This window comes from Triturus cristatus, chromosome 7 (assembly GCF_964204655.1).
Source record: "Triturus cristatus chromosome 7, aTriCri1.1, whole genome shotgun sequence".
NCBI lineage: Eukaryota > Metazoa > Chordata > Amphibia > Caudata > Salamandridae > Triturus > Triturus cristatus.
In genome coordinates, this window is record NC_140590.1 from 1,629,620,747 (window position 1) to 1,629,640,121 (window position 19,375).

General features: G+C 48.8%; 1 protein-coding gene across 4 annotated transcripts in view; it reads right to left on the reverse strand.

Moving 5' to 3' along the window:
- Window positions 1-19,375, reverse strand: part of UCKL1 (uridine-cytidine kinase 1 like 1) — a 317,450-nt gene that overhangs the window by 63,730 nt on the left and 234,345 nt on the right. For all 4 annotated transcript variants that reach the window (XM_085619653.1, XM_085619652.1, XM_085619655.1 and 1 more), the window contains exon 8: window positions 7,076-7,095. In XM_085619653.1, coding sequence (XP_085475779.1) covers window positions 7,076-7,095 — 20 coding nt within the window. The remainder of the gene's footprint in view (window positions 1-7,075; window positions 7,096-19,375) is intronic.

Consider the following 19,375-nt stretch of genomic DNA (forward strand, 5'->3'; position numbering starts at 1 on the left):
TTTCCACACTTTGAGTGATCCTCCCAATCTGATTCTGAGTATGTGTTGTGTGGGATGTGTGTGAGTAGGAGTCCGACAGAGCATAGGTATGTGGTTGGCTGGTGAAAGGAGATCCAACTGTTTAGATAAGAAGGGGCCTGAGTTTTGTAGTGCCTTGAATGTGTAAATTTGAATTGAGCGCTTTTATGTATCTGGAGCCAGTTGAGTTCCTTGAGGTGTGGTGTGATGCGAGCTCTGTGTGAGCAGTTGAGGAGAGTCTGACTGCAGAGTTCCTGATAGTTTGTAGTCTTCTAGTGGGTTGCTTGGTAATCAAGGCATAGACGGTGTTCCCATAGTCCAACTTGCTTGTGACTAGGGCGTGAAGGACAATTTTTCTAGTGTTGCTTGGGAACCATTTGAAGATCTTCCTCAGCATCTTCAAGGTGTGGAAGCTGGATGCAGTGACAGCATTAACTTTTGCGATCATGTCCAGTTTGCTGTCAGTGAATATTCTTAGGTTCTTGCTAATAGGAAAGCTGCCTTTCATGATAGCATTTGCAGTTAAGGCTATGTACTGGCTCAAATGACTCTATGAGGAGTTGGCCAATTTAAGGATCTGCCTTAAATTGAAATGGGGTCCAACCTAAGAGGACATAAAGCTCCGTGTACCAGAATTTTCACGCTCACACAATGGCTAGCAAGATCATACTGCAAGGTTCTTTCTTCATTTTCTGCGGAGCACTTGGTATGAGCAGTTTCGGAGAAAAAGTGTAGGCAAATTGTCCTAGCCAAGAAATGGAAAACACTTCCCCTATCAAGTTGGAAGACCACCACATTCTTGCAAAGCCTTGACATTAGTTGCAATTGGAAATATATCTAATTGGGATTTGCCGACTGTTGTAAGAGTTGGTTTAAATGATCTTAATTTTTACTGTTGTCGTGACAGTCTATGTATCTCCTGCTGAGGGTGTCTGCTGTTTCATTTTGTTGTGTTGTAGAGTCCAATGCCACAACTGCTACGCTTCCTTGGAGAATAGTTTGGACTTTTCATCCTATCATATATGAAAGCAAGGAGGACCAGTCACAAAGCCCATTCTTATTTGTACATCTCTGTGTTGTGCGAGGGACATAAAGGCCTTGACAGCAAGCCTGACAGCACTCAACTCTAGGATATATATATATGTGTAGCTCTTGTTACGACTGGCTTGCTGGAAGGTCTTTCATTAAAACATCTGTTAAAAGATACAGTTTGACTTCGTACAGATCCTGTCCTGAACCAATGTTGAGACCATCTTTCCATCAGAGCATGGCATGTGTCGTATTTTCTCGCTGACTTGAAGTTAGTCATCCCAGTGGCCGCTCACTTGTCTCCACTGTTTATCTAGCTCTTCCTGCAGAGGTCTAATGCTTAGAAGATACTGCGGCAGAAGAGGAACGCAAAATGACAGGATTCCAGGAAAAACTTCGAATTTTCTTATTGTTATTCAATTCTTTGCACTCATCTGTATTAAGAGCTGTAAAATTGTTCTCCTTTCAATGGAAAGGCTTTTAGGCGGCCTGCACAAATGTTTGTGCCCAAGAACTGTATTTGTTTGCCTGAAGTTAGGATTGAAGTTGGGAGTTCGGCCTAACTATTCCAGAAGATACATCCAAAACTTGTTTTGAAGAGCAAGACTTGATTGGCCAGTTAGTAAGTAGCTACTGGCGCTAAACAATTTGTGAATACTGACTTGAGGCCAACCGCTACAAACCGTATGTATTTCCAATGATTCTGAAGAATGGACAGCTGGAAATATGCATCCTTCAAATCTATCATAGCCATGAAGTTTTTTTGTATGGAATGCAATACATCCAGTAGGGATAGCAATTTTTAAATATATAATTTCAATTTTTTATTAAGTTCCAAAGAAGCAAACAGTAACACTTGTTAACATTATCACTCCCATCCCATCTCTCTCTCTCCATGAAGCTCACTACCCACTCAACCTCCTTGATAACTAACTAATTTTACTGTGTTTCACAGCAATCCAATATCAGCATTTCCATTAGCGTGATCATCTCGCACTCCTCCAGCCAGTGCTTAATTCGTTAAAAAACATAAGTGCCAGGGCTCTCGTCATAACGCCACTACAGCTCGCACCACCCATTGTCATGCCAGTGCTGCCAATGATAATGTCAACACAACTGCTAAGCATCACACCCCTACAAGTGTGACAATTCGGACTATCTCAGGCACCCAGCACTGTAAGAATGGCTTATGCGGCAGGTATTAGTCCCTTTTAATGTATATTGAATTTATAAACTACTGTTGTGCTTGTTTCTAAATCTGACCAATAGTGCCATGATGAGGCAGACTGTCATAAGTGTCAGTGTTGGCAATTAAGTGCCGGAACCGAGCACCTGAAACCACTGCCTACGGCTCAACCAGCATCATGTCCCATTTCATTTTGCTCCCCATTTTGCCTACATTCTGCTGTTACCCATTTAACCAAATCCTCTTCTCACTTCTGAATTACGGGATCCAAATGATAGCATTCTGAACATTTGTTTTCTTGTGTATGTGATACCAGCAGAAGGAAGGTTGGAGCACACTGCCTCACATCCCAGCACCCAATTTGCCCCAATGCATCATGGTATATGCAGTGCATGATAACACTGACTGCAGTAGTAGTATTTAATTTGTCACCCTTGTTGGTGCAGCCTGTGGTGTGTAACTCTAGACATGTATTTCTGGATTCATTCCTTCATCAGTAGAGAGCAACAAGTCGGTTGGGGGGCTATAAAAGCTGACCAAAGTTGTCTCAGGTCTCTGTACCACTCGCTGGGTGCAGGTGCATCAACACACGTTTGTCAGCTCAGTAGCTAAAGGGAGCCTTTTTAAACAGAAGGAGGGTGGGAGCACACTGCCTCACATTCCAGAACCCAATTTGCCCCAATGCATCAAGGTAACATTTGAGCATTATAACACTTCAGTACCATATTTGTTTTTTGAGTTTTATGTAGCGCGAACTAGACCCTAGGATATCAGGTATCAGAGCGCTTTACATGAGCACCAGTTTCGTTAAAGATGGACACATTCATTTTTGTTAGGCACAGGGAGATTAAGTGATTTGCCCAGAATCACAGAATGTTGAGCATTGTTGCAGAGACTCGAACTCGGTTACCCAGTTTCGAGGTCGACCGCTCTAGCTGTAAGGCTACATCCTCACCACGAGAGGATGTAACCTTAAACATCCTCTCCCCGAGAGGAAGTAGCCTTTTTACCATATAAGAGGATAGCCAACCAAGTGCACGAGAAGATAGCTACAATGAAGAAAACCCTGCACACAACTGAGGATATATCATGATATCTTTACGCAGAGAAGATAGTCAACGAGTACAAGAGAGGATGGCCCACTGTGCTCAAAAGAGGTTAGCTCATCATGCACAAGAGAAGAAAGCTAGGGTGTCCAAGTTTTGAAAACCAAAAGCTGGGACATTTAGAAAACACAGATAGGGACTACAGGTACACATCAGCCGAGAGTCACAGAATGACCTAAATGACAGCGCACACCAACAAAGAAATACAGACTGAGTGTGGCACTAAGGGACTAAATTAAAGTCAACTATTAAACCCAGTATAATGTGTGTTAATTAAATTGCTTTTTGATGAGTGTCTAACTCGTCCAGTCTTGGAACACATAAATATGTGCCTCCTTCCTTTTTCAGTCGACCCTCTCTCAACACTGGGGTATGTGCTAAATTTGCCAGGATGAACTACAACTGTACTGGTAATTCTGTGATGCCTGGTGACCCTACAACAGCTCAACTTGTACAAGAGATAACTCACTTACTGAAAAATGCAAATAAACTATGTTTACGAAAACAATTAGATGATAGCTCACAAAGCTCCACCGGGCATAGACAAGCAAGTAAAGGAAAGGATGGTTTAAAAGTATTGAATATGACAGGCATTAGTATTACCCAATTTAATGGTACTCAAATTTGCCAACCTTGGAAGAGCTGAGACGGCAATGCCTAAATCTGACCTTGTGACCTGCAGATCACTGCAAATCTCAGCAGTGAGTTATAACTCAGTGAACCATCCTCGAGAAGGGATAGCTCACTAAATATAAAAGAGGATGGCCCACATAGTACAGGAGAGGATAACCTGTCAGACAGCATAGCCACTCAGGTACAAAGGAGGGGAGGGCACTTAAAGCAATATAAAAAAGGCCACAAAGTATAAGAAAGGGTAGACCACTCAGTACAAGAGAGGGTATCCTACCAGCTAAAGGAGATGGGGGAAACCTCACCTAGTACATCAAAAAACACCCTGCCAAATACAAGAGTATAGCTCACTAAGTACGAGAGCAGATACACCCTCGTGAACAAGAGGGCCTGGATCACCAGGACCAGGAGAAGGCTCACTACGAGTACCAGATAAGAGAGTACACCTAGTACAGACCACCAAGTAGATCAGAAGATAGACCATCAGGTACAAGCGGGAACAGTTCCACAAGCAGAAGAGAGAAGGGCACAACTAGCACAAGCAACATCGAACCATCACGTACAAGAGAGGATAGCTCATCATGAACAAGAAAGGATAGACCACTACGTCCAAGATGAATTGCTCATTAAGTACAAGGGAGGACAGACAAAGGAAGATAGTTCCTAAATAGAACAGAAAATACCTCAACAAACACTGGTGTAGATAGTGACCAAGCATAAGAGGGTATACACAACGAAATACAGGAGAGGCTATCCAACCTAGTACAAACAAAAATAGACCCCACACCCAAGGAAGTACATTCCACTAGTTACAAGAAGGTATAAATCACCATGGCAAGATAGGATAGCACCCCTAAATCAAGAGACAATAGACTGCCACAAAGAAGAGAAGATAGCTCACTAGACACAGGACAGGAGAGTACACCAAATACAAGCAAAGATGGACCACTAAGTGTATGAGCGATTCGGCTTTTCTGGCCTGACCAAACATGCTGTGCAGGTATGGAGGGACGCTACTAGAAGCCTGGGGTGGGAGGACAAGCTTACTCAAGCTACGCCGCTCTGGCATTGTGACCAGCTGGGTCGGCTGGCGCACTCCCTGGGTTTCACCAAATGGGATATCAGTGGTATTTCCAGAATTGGGGACCTTTGGAAATCGGGCGAGGTCATACTTTTTTCCTGACTACAGCAAGATTACGAAATGGCCAATTCTGAACAGTTCCAATATCTCTAGATTAGGCACGCCTTGCTCGCAGTTCTCCCAAAAGGCACTGTCCTTCCTGATTCCTCTCCTCTGGAGGACAGGATACTAGATGGCGACTTGCCTGAGAAGGCTATATCTCTCATACACAAAAAGCTTATTAACAACATGCCCGATCCCCTGATCCGCCTGAGAGGTAAATGGGACCACGATGTAGCTGGGTTGGAAGATGAGGAGTGGCGGGCTGCAGTGGCTTCTCCACGTGAGGTTGCCATTTCCTCCAGACTCCGTCAGGTCCAACTAAAAGTCCTCCATAGAATATACTTGTCAGGACCCTCATTGGTACATATGGGCTAAACCCAAGATAGTGGTTGTGCACGACACTGTGGGCAAGAGGGCACCTTTATTTATGTACTCTGGGAGTGTGTGATAATCCAGAAATACTGGGAGGGGGTGGTACTCATGATGGAGGAGGTATTGGGACAACAGATACAATGTAACATCAAATTGATTTTGTCGAATATATGGGACCCCACTGACCTCAGCGCCAAAGAGAGAATCTGGGTTACTTTGGGCTTCACGGTGGCCAAGCGGCATATCGCACAACTGTGAAGGGCCCCGAACCCACCTCGAATTGCAGACTGGGCCAGGGAAATGGATTGGTGTATGGTTACGGAAGTACCTATTTATGTCTCTAGGGGGTGCCCGAAGAAATGGTCACACATATGGGGGCCTTGGAAAACATTTCGGGGGGATATATGTGAACCTCCAAGGAGCCGTGATTAAGATGCTACTGAAGTTTGATAGAATGAGACTCCCGATGATATTCACAATGTGTTGTGATAGTGAGCTCTTGATGTTTTATCTCAATATGTGTTGCAGAATAAATGAACAATGCTGTGCTTTAATTGTTTACATGCCTATCTTCAATAAAAAGAGTTATTAAAAAGAAAAAGTGTGTGAGAGATACCTTACCAAGTACAGTAGTGGATAGCTCTCTGTTACCCCAGGAGAGGCCATACCTGAGAGAATAGCTCCAAAGTACAAGAATAACTTAATAACTTATTGTTCATAAAACACTTCACACTGCACTTCATTCAATTCTAAGCAGTGAAAATATGGGAGGTTATTACCCACACTAATGGTACTCCATTTTCTGATTTTGGAAAGGTGGAAGGCTTAGTTGGTCTTGCCATAATTTTAACATCACTGCAGATTTCAGCAGGGAGTGTTTCATTCATTGTGCCATCCTCCCTGTTCAAAAGAGGATAGCTCACATAATATAGAGGGGGGTGGGAACACCTACTAAAAGATAACCCATCAAGTTTAAGGGAGAATAGCTCATCTAGCACAAGAGGATAGCTCACCTCATACAAGGAAGGAAAGCTCACCAAGCACACGAGCGGATGGCCAATGTGTAATAGGATATGCTTCCGAGAGATGGCCCGCGTGACACCCTTTGCATATATATTAGTGAGGAAGCCTAAACTGCTAACCATACCCAAACACAGCAACTGTTGGAAAAAGTGCTAACTCTTCAGCACAGCGCACACTACGAAGATCATGCACTACCTTTAGCAGAAAGAAAAGTGCAGTTAGTCGTGAGGTCAAAGCAGTGGTTAAATTCCCATGCAAGGAGCCGTCCCTACTAAATAGGACAACCGACTCAAGTGTTTATTTCGTAACATACGTACTGGCATATTTGTTCATTCCTTTAGTTACTACTAGCAATTACCACGTGTCTGGTTATCCTATAGTGGTATAAACATTATGCAAGCAACCAATATGACCAGACATACAAATGTATCCAGCCACCTCAGACATGTATGTGCATGCATGAGTACACACACACATGCAGGAAGCAAACGTCTAGTGGTGAGTGGAGGCCTGGCGGCATGATCTCACATATCCCAGCGCAACTTCCTCTACTCGCGGTGGGTTCAGGGTTGAAGATGCAGTGGAGAATGGGTGAGTTCCGAAAACAGAAGAAGAAAAGCTGCTGATCACCACAATCGTATTGTGCATGTTCAAGGGCTTTCACAAATGTAATTTTCAGGCAAATTTCCCCATTTTCGAATTACTTTCTCATTATTTAGCTGGACAACATATAGGGCAGTAAAAGTATATGCACAAAATAAACAATAATACACATTTCGATAGCCATATTTTCACATGGAGAAGGGCAAGTAGATGGGCCTTAAATAGAACATTGCCTGCCAAGGAAAAGAGGTGAAATATGGTACCGGCTCACCCTGATTCAATCACATGTAGCATCTTCTGACCTATAGTGGCCTGCCCCATGGAAGAGGTCCCAAAACTCCAACCATCACAGTTCTATCGCCCCAACATGGCTGCCAAGTGGTCCCAAGTGTGACACTTCTAGATTTTTGAATATGATGATTTTTTATTTTGATGGGTTATGAGCTTATTGCCAGGCTATTTTTTAATGCAAATACATGTCACAATGTTTTACATGAATGCTCTCTTATTCCATTAATGAAAAGAAACATGTTTGTATTATGCAATCTTATGTATATGTGGTACCTTCAGCCGACACTAGCCTTTTAGTCAATATCACATTCAATACTGGTTTTAGTTCATACTTCAGTTCCAAGAATGCAATCTTTCTATTGGCTAAAGTAAAAGGACTACGGGAAGTCTACTCACATGCTTTGAGGGAACTAGGCAGCTATACTCCCATCATGGTTCACCCCCATTTCCTTGAATTTTCAGGTCTGCAAAACTCAAATGCATGATGCTCCATTCAGATAAATGTATTTTAACTAAACATTCTATACATCCATTATATCCAGCATCTTACCAGGTTGATGCACCTTTGGATTTGGCCATGGTGCTCAGCTACATAGCAAGGGAAACCCTGGCACCTGAGCATGTACACATTTTTACTGGATCATCTTTGAAAGTAGACATCTTATCTTTTCAGTAGACACTGCAGCATAACTTTGGTGATGAGTTGTGCATGTGCGGAGGGGGCAGGTTCATCTTAACACCCCTAACACCAACCCGTTTTCCTGCTGACAAGTGAAAGTTGAAAATTTGACAGGCTGGAAAGCGGCATTTTGAAGTACTTAATAGTGGGCTCTACATGACTGACATGGACGCAAGTACTGCTGGACCAGATGCTAGTATGTACTGCTTAATGAGAGGGGGTCAAATTTTTTAAATCACCAAACATTGTTCTTCTGTGGTTATGGGCTCGTGCTACATTTGCTTCCAGCAAAAATGGACCCACACCACCTCCACTAGGAGCAAAGATGGACTCAAAATGTGCCACCTCCACTATCAGCGAACACGGATCCAAGGGGAAGGTTTAACCATGTTGCGTGACATTACGTTTGGGTCCCAAGGGATGAGAGACCAGTCTTTGAGTTATAGGGAATCCATGTATCTATGACTTGAGAAGAACGGTGGCAAGCACTGTCAACCCCTTTGTAAACAACGAGGGGTAAAGGTAAGCCAAAGAATAGGAAAATAAAAAAAATCTAATGATTAGATATGTGGGTCTGGTAAATCAGGTCGGGTGAAGAGTGGATGTGGGGAATTTCTCCTTTATAATATAGTGCCCTCACACACCCTTTCGAGTGTCATGCTTCATCATCGGGCGTTGCTCCTCGTGGGGGTGGCGCTGCAGTCCCTCACGGGCCCCGCGAGAGGGCTCTTTATCGGAGATCTTTTATGGAGACGCCGCAGTTGTGCATGCGGGTGTGTGGGCCTATAAAAAGGGAGGTGAGTGAGAGCGTTAAAAAATGCTATGTGGAGCCCAGAACCTAAGTTTTTATTCACGGCCCGTGTAGCACAGTTTAAAAATAATCCTGGAGCCCCTCTTTGGAAAAAATGAATGAGGGCAGGTGTGTAGATAACTGCTGCTCTCAGGATGAGTGAGTGGTAATCCTACGAATATAGGGTCAACATGTTTCGCGCATAAAAGCTGGTCCTTAAGGGATCCGTTTGCGCTTCGTCAGGACCGGAGAGGAGCTCCAGGATTATTTTTAAACTGTGCTACACGGGGCCGTGAATAAAAACTTAGGTTCTGGGCTCCACATAGCATTTTTTAATTCACTCACTCACCTCCCTTTTTATAGGCCCACACACCCGCATGCACAACTGCGGCGTCTCCATAAAAGATCTCCGATAAAGAGCCCTCTCGCGGGGCCCGTGAGGGACTGCAGCGCCACCCCCACGAGGAGCAACGCCCGATGATGAAGCATGACACTCGAAAGGGTGTGTGAGGGCACTATATTATAAAGGAGAAATTCCCCACATCCACTCTTCACCCGACCGGATTTACCAGACACACATATCTAATCATTAGATTTTTTTCTTTTCCTAGGAACAGTTACCCTCTTAGTACATACACTGTAGTCTGAGGGAGCACGGGTACTGGACCTCTCTCTAATAACGCTCCCGGTCCCCCCCTTCTATTTGTATTCCGAGTTAACGAACGGCAGCTAGCCGTGGGACCAATTCTTCTATATTTTCCCCTTGCCTCATCCATACCAACACTACAGCTCTCTCTTTATTCACACCCCCTTGAGAGTTATTAACAACACCTGTTACTACTACCTACAATGGACACCGTGGGTCTCAGTTTCGATGATGACACAATAGCAGAGATTCTACGTGCACCATCACTCTTAGCAGATGATGGTAGCGCAGCCACAGGCAGCAAAGCAGACGATTGGAAATCCTTACTCTCACTAAGGAAACTACAGATCAAGACAGCCCTGCATGGATTGATGATGACTGAGTACCTTAGGGCAAACATAGCACCTAATGGCCTCCTGGTTACCCTTCCTCCCAGGATTTTCTTAGAAGACCTGACCTTCCGTACAGAATGGTCGCAAATTGCATGGAAATGCACTTGAGTCTGGCTGGTGTTAATTATTAACACGGCAAAACGTCTCTCGGATGAACTTCTCATCCAGATAACCATAGCTGAGAACGGGCTAAAAACAGGGATCTCGATTACATCCTTTAAGTCCAGACTAGCCGAAATTACCGAAGAAATGACGAGCATAAAGACTTTGTCACCAAGCAAAAGATCACCAAATTACAAATAGACTTGAAACGTTTCAACAAAGAGAAAGTGTACCCTTACATCAAAGAAGATTATGTTTTTCAAAATTATGACACAACTTATGATGAAGGGAGCAGCAACCGATCTAGTAGAACAGGATCATTCGGCAGTGACTCTAGACATGAAGGGCAACGGTACACACCGCACGTCAGAGGGATACAACAACCAACACGCCCTCCTTTATTTCAGAACCCTCCTCCACCACCACCATTTTCACATCAATCCTTTCAACCACCTATCTACCCAGGACAATGGATGGGACCACCACCTATGTGGCACGTACCCCCAACACCATCTCCAACCGACTCATTTCCACCAATTCCCGAACCCCCTTTTCACAACAGAGGGAGGGGCAAAGGAAGAGGCAGAAGAAGAGGTTACAAGACGATGCAATGGCAAGACCAGGAACCGATGACGCTACGGAGCCAGGCGAGAGGCCAGAGACCCTAGTGGTCAACCTCTCCTCCAGGCAACTGACAGAAGGAGAAACCACACTTCTAGAGAAAGGCTTGGGATTCGTCCCCACACCCAAGGAAGACTCTTTCCGGTTACATCAAGAACTACACCAATTTTTTCGGAAAGTCAGACTCAAGGCTTTTTTTCAGGGGAAACCTGATACTCCACCGACAGAGACTGGCCTGAAGAAACCATCCAAATTTACCCCTACAGCAGCCATGACACCACATGAGATCCTGACTTACGAACAAGCTGTCCTGAAAGATGTAGGAGCTATGAATCAGAAGCGACCTTACAACAACCTTTCAAAAGAAGAAAGAACTATCCTCCGAACCATCACCGAAGACCGCGACATAATAATTAAACCAGCAGACAAAGGCGGTGCTATCGTCATCCAAGATCAAGATACGTATGACAGAGAATGCACCCGCCAATTGGCGAATACTGCATATTATGAACCGATCACAGAGGACCCAACCAAACGCCTTACTACTCGTATTAAGAGCATGATCAGCGAAGCATCAGCTGAAGGTTGGATTTCACAACAGGAAGCCAATTTCCTCACCACTGAAGACCCACGAACCCCTTACTTTTATACACTACCCAAAATCCATAAAGGGGTCACCCCTCCACCGGGCCGCCCGATTGTTTCAGGCATTGACTCTGTCCTGGAACCATTGAGCAGGTTCTGCGACCTCTATCTACGCCCCATGGTGAGCAAAACTCCTACCTACCTCAGGGATACCACCGAGGTTCTCAATCTCATAGAACACTTCCCTGACCCTGACAAAATAGATTTCCTAGTGACCATGGACGTAGAAGCCCTATATACAAACATTCCACAGGACGCCACACTTGAGGTACTTGAGAACACTCTCCGCAACATCGAACCTTCGCATTTCCTTACACCTATCTCATTCATTTGCGACTGTGCCTCCCTAGCTCTAAAAGAAAATGTCTTTGCCTTCAAATCACAGCTTTTCCATCAAATAGAAGGTACGAGCATGGGAAGCACATTCGCTCCCAGTTTAGCCTGCCTATATGGCCCATTTTGAAGAACAACACATCCTTGGAGAAACTAACCCATACAGTGAACATATTCTACTATGGCGTCGATACATTGACGACATTGTCCTATTTTGGAAAGGAGATGAAGTACAATGCATCTCATTCTGCAATTGGGTTAATACTCTGAACCCGTACCTCAAGTTCACAAGTACAAGAGATCCCTTTCCTAGACCTACTCATCTCTTTGGACAATGGCTACTTACACACCACGAATTATAAAAAAAAACACAGACAGAGCCACCTACGAGAGCCACCATCCTCGGGCACTCAGAAACAACCTTCCAGTGGGCCAGTTCCTACGCCTTTGTAGGAACTGTGACACTGTCAAGGAATTTGAAATACAATCTAATCTCCTCAGACACAACCTCGAGAAACGACATTACCCGAGCAACATCATACGCCAAGCACATAAGAGAGCTAGAAACAATCCTAGAACGGCCCTCCTAGAGACAAAGGCAAGATCTGAACTAGACACCATTACATGTGTCACCACATTCACGCCCAGTTCCAATAATATACAGAAGGTCATCAGGAAACATTGGGCAATACTGAATTCGGGCACTTTCGAACCAGGCCCACCGCCACTCTTCGCATTCAAACGCACGCAAAATCTACGAGATCATCTCGTACATACGAGACCCAAACCACAACTAACGCGTCAACCCACACTATGGTCCTTACCACCAGTAGTAGGCCATTACCCTTGCGGTTCCTGCTCAACTTGTGCAGAAACCACGATTTCAAAAGAAATCGACTTGGGCCTGAGCACACCTTGGCGACAAACTAAGCACACGAACTGCAACACCACCAACTGTGTCTACACAATACTCTGCCCTTGTAATAAGAGATATGTGGGCATGACCACCAGAGCAGTCAAGATACGCATAGGGGAGCACAAAAGCACAATAAGACGCAGTAGGACTCATACCAAACTACTAACACACTTTGCTGAACAAGGACACACTGCGAATAGTTTGAGATGGACCATCATCATTTCCAATCCCAACTGGACAAAACACACTCTGTTCAAGCAAGAACAGAGATGGGTTCACAGGTTAAAATGCGACACCACAGGCCTAAACGACGAAATACCATGGGTCGAATTAACCTGACACCATAAACAGACCACTTAGATAAAGGTCGGGTCACAGGTCTACTGAAAGAACCCCACTACCTGTATGAGTGCTTTTTCTTGATCCTCCCCTTTTTGGGTCCATTCCTGATCCCTCTCCCATGATGAGTATTATGCTTATCAGCAAAAATGTTTAAAACCAAGGAACTTTAAGACCCACACTCGCTGCAAAACCTGTCTAACTGCTGCAGGTATATATCGTTAATCACTCTAACACAGTAATCTTGTTTGTTATTTTTTCCAATGACTAACTGTACGGCACGTTTACACACCGTACTTTCTCTTCAGTACATCCTGGCCCGTTTTGCGAGATTAAACCCCTCTCAAGATGGCCGCCGCCTTCCCATCACCTTGATATTAGGCGTACCATCGATACGAAACCAACACGCATATGTGCAGAGTGACGTCACCGCATCACATACTCACGGAACTGCCACCGCAATGCATACGTCTAGCGATACAACCCTCCTAATATGGCCGCCATTCTTCAAACAGTTTCATAGGGCATACCACACGTATACACTGACATCATCACGTCACCACGTTACCTTGAGACGCTGAGACCCGCCCCCACCACCGGGCTGATTACCAATTAAGTAGCGTATTTAAACGAATACCTTTCCCACCCTCCCTTATCAATCCCGGCGCACCACGGAGGAGGGGTAGGTTTCCACACCTTGGTCAATCGAGCACTTGTGAGTATACTTTTTCCATTAATAATTGGCATCCAGCTTCCTGTTTACGAACAGCCTCGGCATGGGTGGATAGTAACTACGTCCCCTTTCCACAGTCTCTCTGGTTGCCAACTCCGAGGCGCCGATGGAGCCCATTCCCTGTACTTGAAGAACAAGTTACTTACCTTCGGTAACGATGTATCTGTAAGAAACATTCGTTAGTTAGATTCCTCACCTTAGAATATCCCCAGGCGTCAGACTGGATCCGGAAGATTTTTCGTCAGCAATACCCCTTGCGCGTCGCTAGGCGTCGTCTGCGGCTCCGCGTCCGTCGTCGGCGTCGTGCGCCGGAATGACGTCGTCGGAGTACTTAGACGCCGCCCTCGCGCGCTGACGTCAGTTCTTGTACATAGCCTTCCGCGCCAGGAACGCAGAGCCATGCAAAGACCGACACTGGTGCCAAAAATAAAATCTAGGGGCCTGAAAAGGATAACCTTAACCCTAGATGTAAGTTCGCAGAACGGGGAGGATGGGTGGGTCGGTGAGGAATCTAACTAACTAATGTTTCTTACAGATACATCGTTACCGAAGGTAAGTAACTTGCTCATCTGAAAGAAACAAGTTAGTTAGATTCCTCACCTTAGAATAGATACCCAAGCAATACCATCCCCGGTGGTGGGTCTGCGAACCAAGATCACACCAGAAAGTCCTGGAGGACAGAACGGCCAAAGAAGCCATCCCTCCGGACTTGGCTGTCAAGGCAGTAATGCCTGGCAAACGTGTGTAGCGAAGCCCACGTCGCCGCCTGACAGATATCCTGCAAAGGGACACCCCGTCCCAAAGCAGTAGTAGCCGCTGTGGCCCGAGTGGAATGGGCGCGCAGCCCAACAGGAGGGTCCTTTTTTGCCAAGGAGTAACAAATTTTGATGCACAAAACGACCCACCGAGAGATGGTCCGTTTGTGCACAGCTTTCCCCTTCTTAGCACCCACGTATCCAACGAAAAGTTGGTCGTCCACCCGGAACTGCTTTGTGCGGTCCAAATAAAAGGAGAGCGCACGTTTTGGGTCCAGACGGTGGAGCCTCTCTTCCTCTTTGGAAGGATGCGGAGGCGGAAAGAAGGTGGGCAAGGTGACAGACTGCCCAAGATTAAATGGAGTCACCACTTTCGGAAGAAAGGAGGGACGAGGCCGAAGGACAACCTTGTCCGGATGAACAGAGAGAAAAGGAGGCTTTGAAGATAAAGCCTGGAGCTCACTCACCCGTCTAGCCGAGGTGATGGCTACCAGAAAAGCAGTCTTAAGCGTCAGCAGACGAAGAGGACAATTATGAAGAGGCTCAAAGGGAGCGCACATTAGAAATGTGAGAACAAGATTCAAGTCCCACTGCGGCATTACAAAAGGGACAGGAGGGAACGTGTGAGTAATGCCTTTCAGAAAACGTGTAACTACAGGGGACTTGAAAAGAGAAGGCTGATCAGGAAGCCGCAAGAAGGCAGAGATGGCAGCAAGATAACCTTTCAGGGTGCCCAGGGCAGAGCCCTGCCGGGCCAAAGAAAGAAGAAAGAGGAGAACCTCAGAAAGAGGGGCGGAAAGGGGATCCACAGCCTTTGCTGTGCACCATGCCACAAACTTGTTCCACCGGCAGGCGTATACCGTCTTTGTGGAGGGACGCCTGGCTGCCAAAATGATATCACAGACTTCAGGAGGAAAGTCAAATGGCATCAACTGCCGCCGCTCAATCTCCACGCATGGAGGTGGAGGCTGGACAGGTTCGGGTGGAGGACCGTCCCCTGCTGCTGCGACAGAAGATCCTCCCGAAGGGGCAGACGTATCGGAGGATCGTCAACATACTGAGTAGCTCGGGATACCAGTACCTTCGTGCCCAATCCGGAGCCACCAAGATGACTTGGGCCCGGTCGTGCCTGATCTTCTTCAGCACTCTGGGCAGAAGTGGTATAGGCGGAAAGGCGTACAACAGACCGCAACTCCACTCGTGACGAAAAGCGTCGCCGAGCGAGTGCCGCCTTGGAAATTCCAACGCGCAGAACTGCTGACATTGCGCGTTCTCTTCGGTGGCGAATAGATCTAACCAAGGCTCTCCCCACTGCTGAAAGAGACCTTGCGCCACTTCGGAGTTCAGACGCCATTTGTGATCCATCATGCACCGGCGGCTGAGTTCGTCTGCTCTGGCGTTCAGAGAGCCCGCCAGATGTTGAACCACTAGGGTGACGCCCTGGTGTTCCAGCCATGTCCAGAGGCGCAGAGCCTCCTGACAAAGGGTCCACGACCCCACCCCGCCCTGTTTGTTGCAATACCACATGGCGGTGGTGTTGTCCGTGAACACCTGCACGACACTTCCCCTGACAGAGGGAAGGAAGGCTTTCAGTGCAAGTCGGATCGCTCTCAACTCCAACAGGTTGATGTGGAGACGAGACTCCGCCGGAGACCAGAGGCCTCTGATCTCCGCCTCTCCCATATGGCCACCCCATCCCAGGAGGGACGCATCCGTCACTACGACATGCTCCGGTTGGGGAAGGGAGAGGCTCTTGCCCTTGACCCAATCGCGGTCCGTGAGCCACCACTGCAACTGCTGTGCAGTGCCCTCCGAGATCAAGACATGGTCGGACAGGTTGCCGTGATGCTGGGCCCACTGAAACTTCAGGTCCCACTGCAGAGCCCGCATGCGCCGCCTGGCGTGATGCACTAGTAGGATGCAGGAGGCCATCAGCCCCAGAAGCCGCAACACTAGCCTGACCGAAACCCAGGATAGAGGCCGAAAGATGGGAATCAGGGCCTGTATATCCCGGACCCGCTGTTCCGGTGGATGGACCCGGAACTGCGCCGAATCGAGAACCGCTCCGATGAAGAGGAGCTTTTGAGAGGGACTCAGGTGTGACTTCGGCACGTTGATGGAAAACCCCAGCAAATGCAGGAGATCCGCCGTAGTCTGGAGGTGGGAGACGACTGCCTGGGGCGAGCCCGCCTTCAACAACCAGTCGTCGAGATAGGGGAAGACTGGAACCCCTGATCTGCGCAGATGAGCTGCGACCACCGCCATCACTTTCGTGAACACCCGAGTGGCACTGGTGAGGCCGAAGGGGAGCACGGTAAACTGAAAGTGCTCTTGGCCCACCGTGAACCGCAGGTAACGCCGGTGGGCCGGCAGGACGGGGATGTGGAAATATGCGTCCTGCAAGTCCAACGCTACCATCCAGTCTCCGGGGTCTAGGGCAGCTAGAACCTGAGCCAAAGTCAACATCTTGAACCTGTCCTTCCGGAGGAAGGCATTGACGTTTCGGAGGTCCAAGATAGGGCGTAGGCCCCCTTTGCCCTTCTTGGGAACCAGAAAGTAGTGGGAATAACAACCACGACCTACTTCTGGACTCGGAACGCGCTCGACGGCCCCCTTGGCCAAGAGGGCCGAAACTTCCTCGTGGAGAAGATTCAAATGATCCCCCGAGATACGGTGGTGCTGCGGTGGCATGGCTGGAGGGGTCGTCTCGAAGGGGAGGGAGTAGCCCCTTCGGACGATTTGCAGCACCCACCTGTCCGATGTGATGGACCGCCAGTGGAGCAGGTGATGGCGAACTCTGCCGCCCACTGGCGTGGAATAGGCCTGAAAGCTCGGACTAGGAAGGCTTTGAGGCGGATGCTGCCGGGGTGGATGTGGGCTGACCTCGTCGTCCTCCAGAACCGCCTCGGCGGAAACCACGTCCGCGACCGCGCGCAGGTTGGTTCTGCGGCTGGTGGCTAGGCGCACGTGAGGAGGCACCCCTTCCTTGGCCACGAAAGGGGCGAAAGGCGGAAGATTGCGACCGCGGGGCCGAGAGGCCCAAGGACTTGGCCGTAGCCCGGGAGTCCTTAAAGCGGTTCAGCGCACTGTCCGCTTTCTCGCCAAACAGGCGAGTGCCATCAAACGGCATGTCCATGAGAGTGCTCTGGACATCGCCCGAAAATGACGTGGACCGCAGCCAGGCGTGACGTCTAAGCGCCACTGTGGTAGAAATGGCCCTACCCAGCGAGTCCGTGGTGTCAAGTCCACATCGTATAGCATGTCGCGCGGCATCCCTCCCATCGGCCAGAGCCTGGGTAAGTCGTGTCCGGGCCTCCTCCGGACACAGGGGCAGCACGTCCTCCACCGTATCCCACAGAGAGTGGGAATAACGGTCCAAGAGACAAGCGGTGTTCAAAGACCGCAGGCCCAAACTAAGGGAAGAGAACAGCTTCTTGCCAAACTGTTCTAGCCTCTTGGAATCCCGGTCCGGCGGGGCGGTCGGGAAAGAGGATTGGGAGGTGGAGGCCTGGATAACCAGGCTCTCAGGGGTAGGGTGTTGGGACAGAAAACTGGGGTCGCCCGGAGCAGGGCGGTGGCGCCTGGCGACGTTCCTGTCCACAGGAGGAACTGTGGAGGGCTTGGACCAGGTGCCCTGCAGAACGTCAATGAGGGCCTCATTGAATTGCAGCAGAGGCTCAGTGGAGCTTGCTGCAGACTGAAGCACCTCAGTAAGGACGTTAGTCCTCACAGCCACGGCAGGCAGCTCGAGCCCAAGGGCTGCGGCCGCCTTGCGCAGCACCACAGAGAACGCAGCGCCCTCCTCCGAAGCCACAGTCGGAGGAGAGACAAATCCAGTGTCCGGAGAGGTATCCACTGGCCTCCCCCAGTTCATCTGCCCAGTCCTGTGATAGTTGAGCCTGAGCGGCCATAGGATCCTCGGATCCCTCCCAGTTGTCCCCATCATCCGACTCCTGGTATAGAGGAGAAAGTAACGGAGCAGGGCGGTAGACATAATGCGTCTCTAGCGGCGCCGATCTCGGCGTCCATCGACGCCGGACCGGCGCCGGGCCCGGAGTGGGACTGAACTGGGGCCCGACGTCGAGCGGAGTTGACGTCGGCGTTGGGGGTGGTACCGGTGTCGACGCCGGCGGAGGAGGCGTGACGAGGTCGACCGGCGTCGACGGGGACTCGAGAACGGGTCCCACGGGCGCCTGCGGCGTCGAGGCCGGAGCCGTCAACGGCGCCGGAGCCACCGGCAGGCAAGGCAGCCCAGTCGGGTCCGCGGGGCCCGAAGGCGCACCAGCGGGCGCCGACGGCGGAGCCAGGTTCCTGATGGCCGAGAGGAAGGCCCTGACTTCCGCCGGCGTCGCGTTAGTCCCAGGGACCGGAGGGTATGGGGACGTGCGCGGCGCCTGCGGCTCCGCCGGAGCCGCGGGGGTGGAACCACCCTGACCCTCGGCCGAGTCGCGCGACCGGCGAGGGGAGTCCGAAGAGCGGTGTCGCCTCTTGGACTTCTTGGAATGCTTCGACTTACCCGAAGACTTGGATCCCGACGACCGATGGTGACGTGGACCTCCTCCTGGACCGGGATCGAGAAGTGCGCGGAGCCGAGTGGCGAATCTCGAGAAGCTTACGGGACCGCTCCCGTCTAGCCTTCGAGGTCAGGGCCTTGCAGTCCGAACACGACTCCGCGTCGTGATCGAGGCCCAAGCAGTAAAGGCACCGGCGGTGATGGTCCGTAACCGACATCAATCGGTTACAATCCGTACAGGCTTTAAACCCAGGCATCCTACCGGCACCGGTGTCGAGACACGATCAAAAAGGATCAAAAAGTTAGCCAAAAATTGACTAAAGGGGTAGCTCTCCCGGATCTGCGCTTACTGGCGCGGAAAAAAGAAGAACTGACGTCAGCGCGCGAGGGCGGCGTCTAAGTACTCCGACGACGTCATTCCGGCGCACGACGCCGCCGACGGACGCGGAGCCGCAGACGACGCCTAGCGA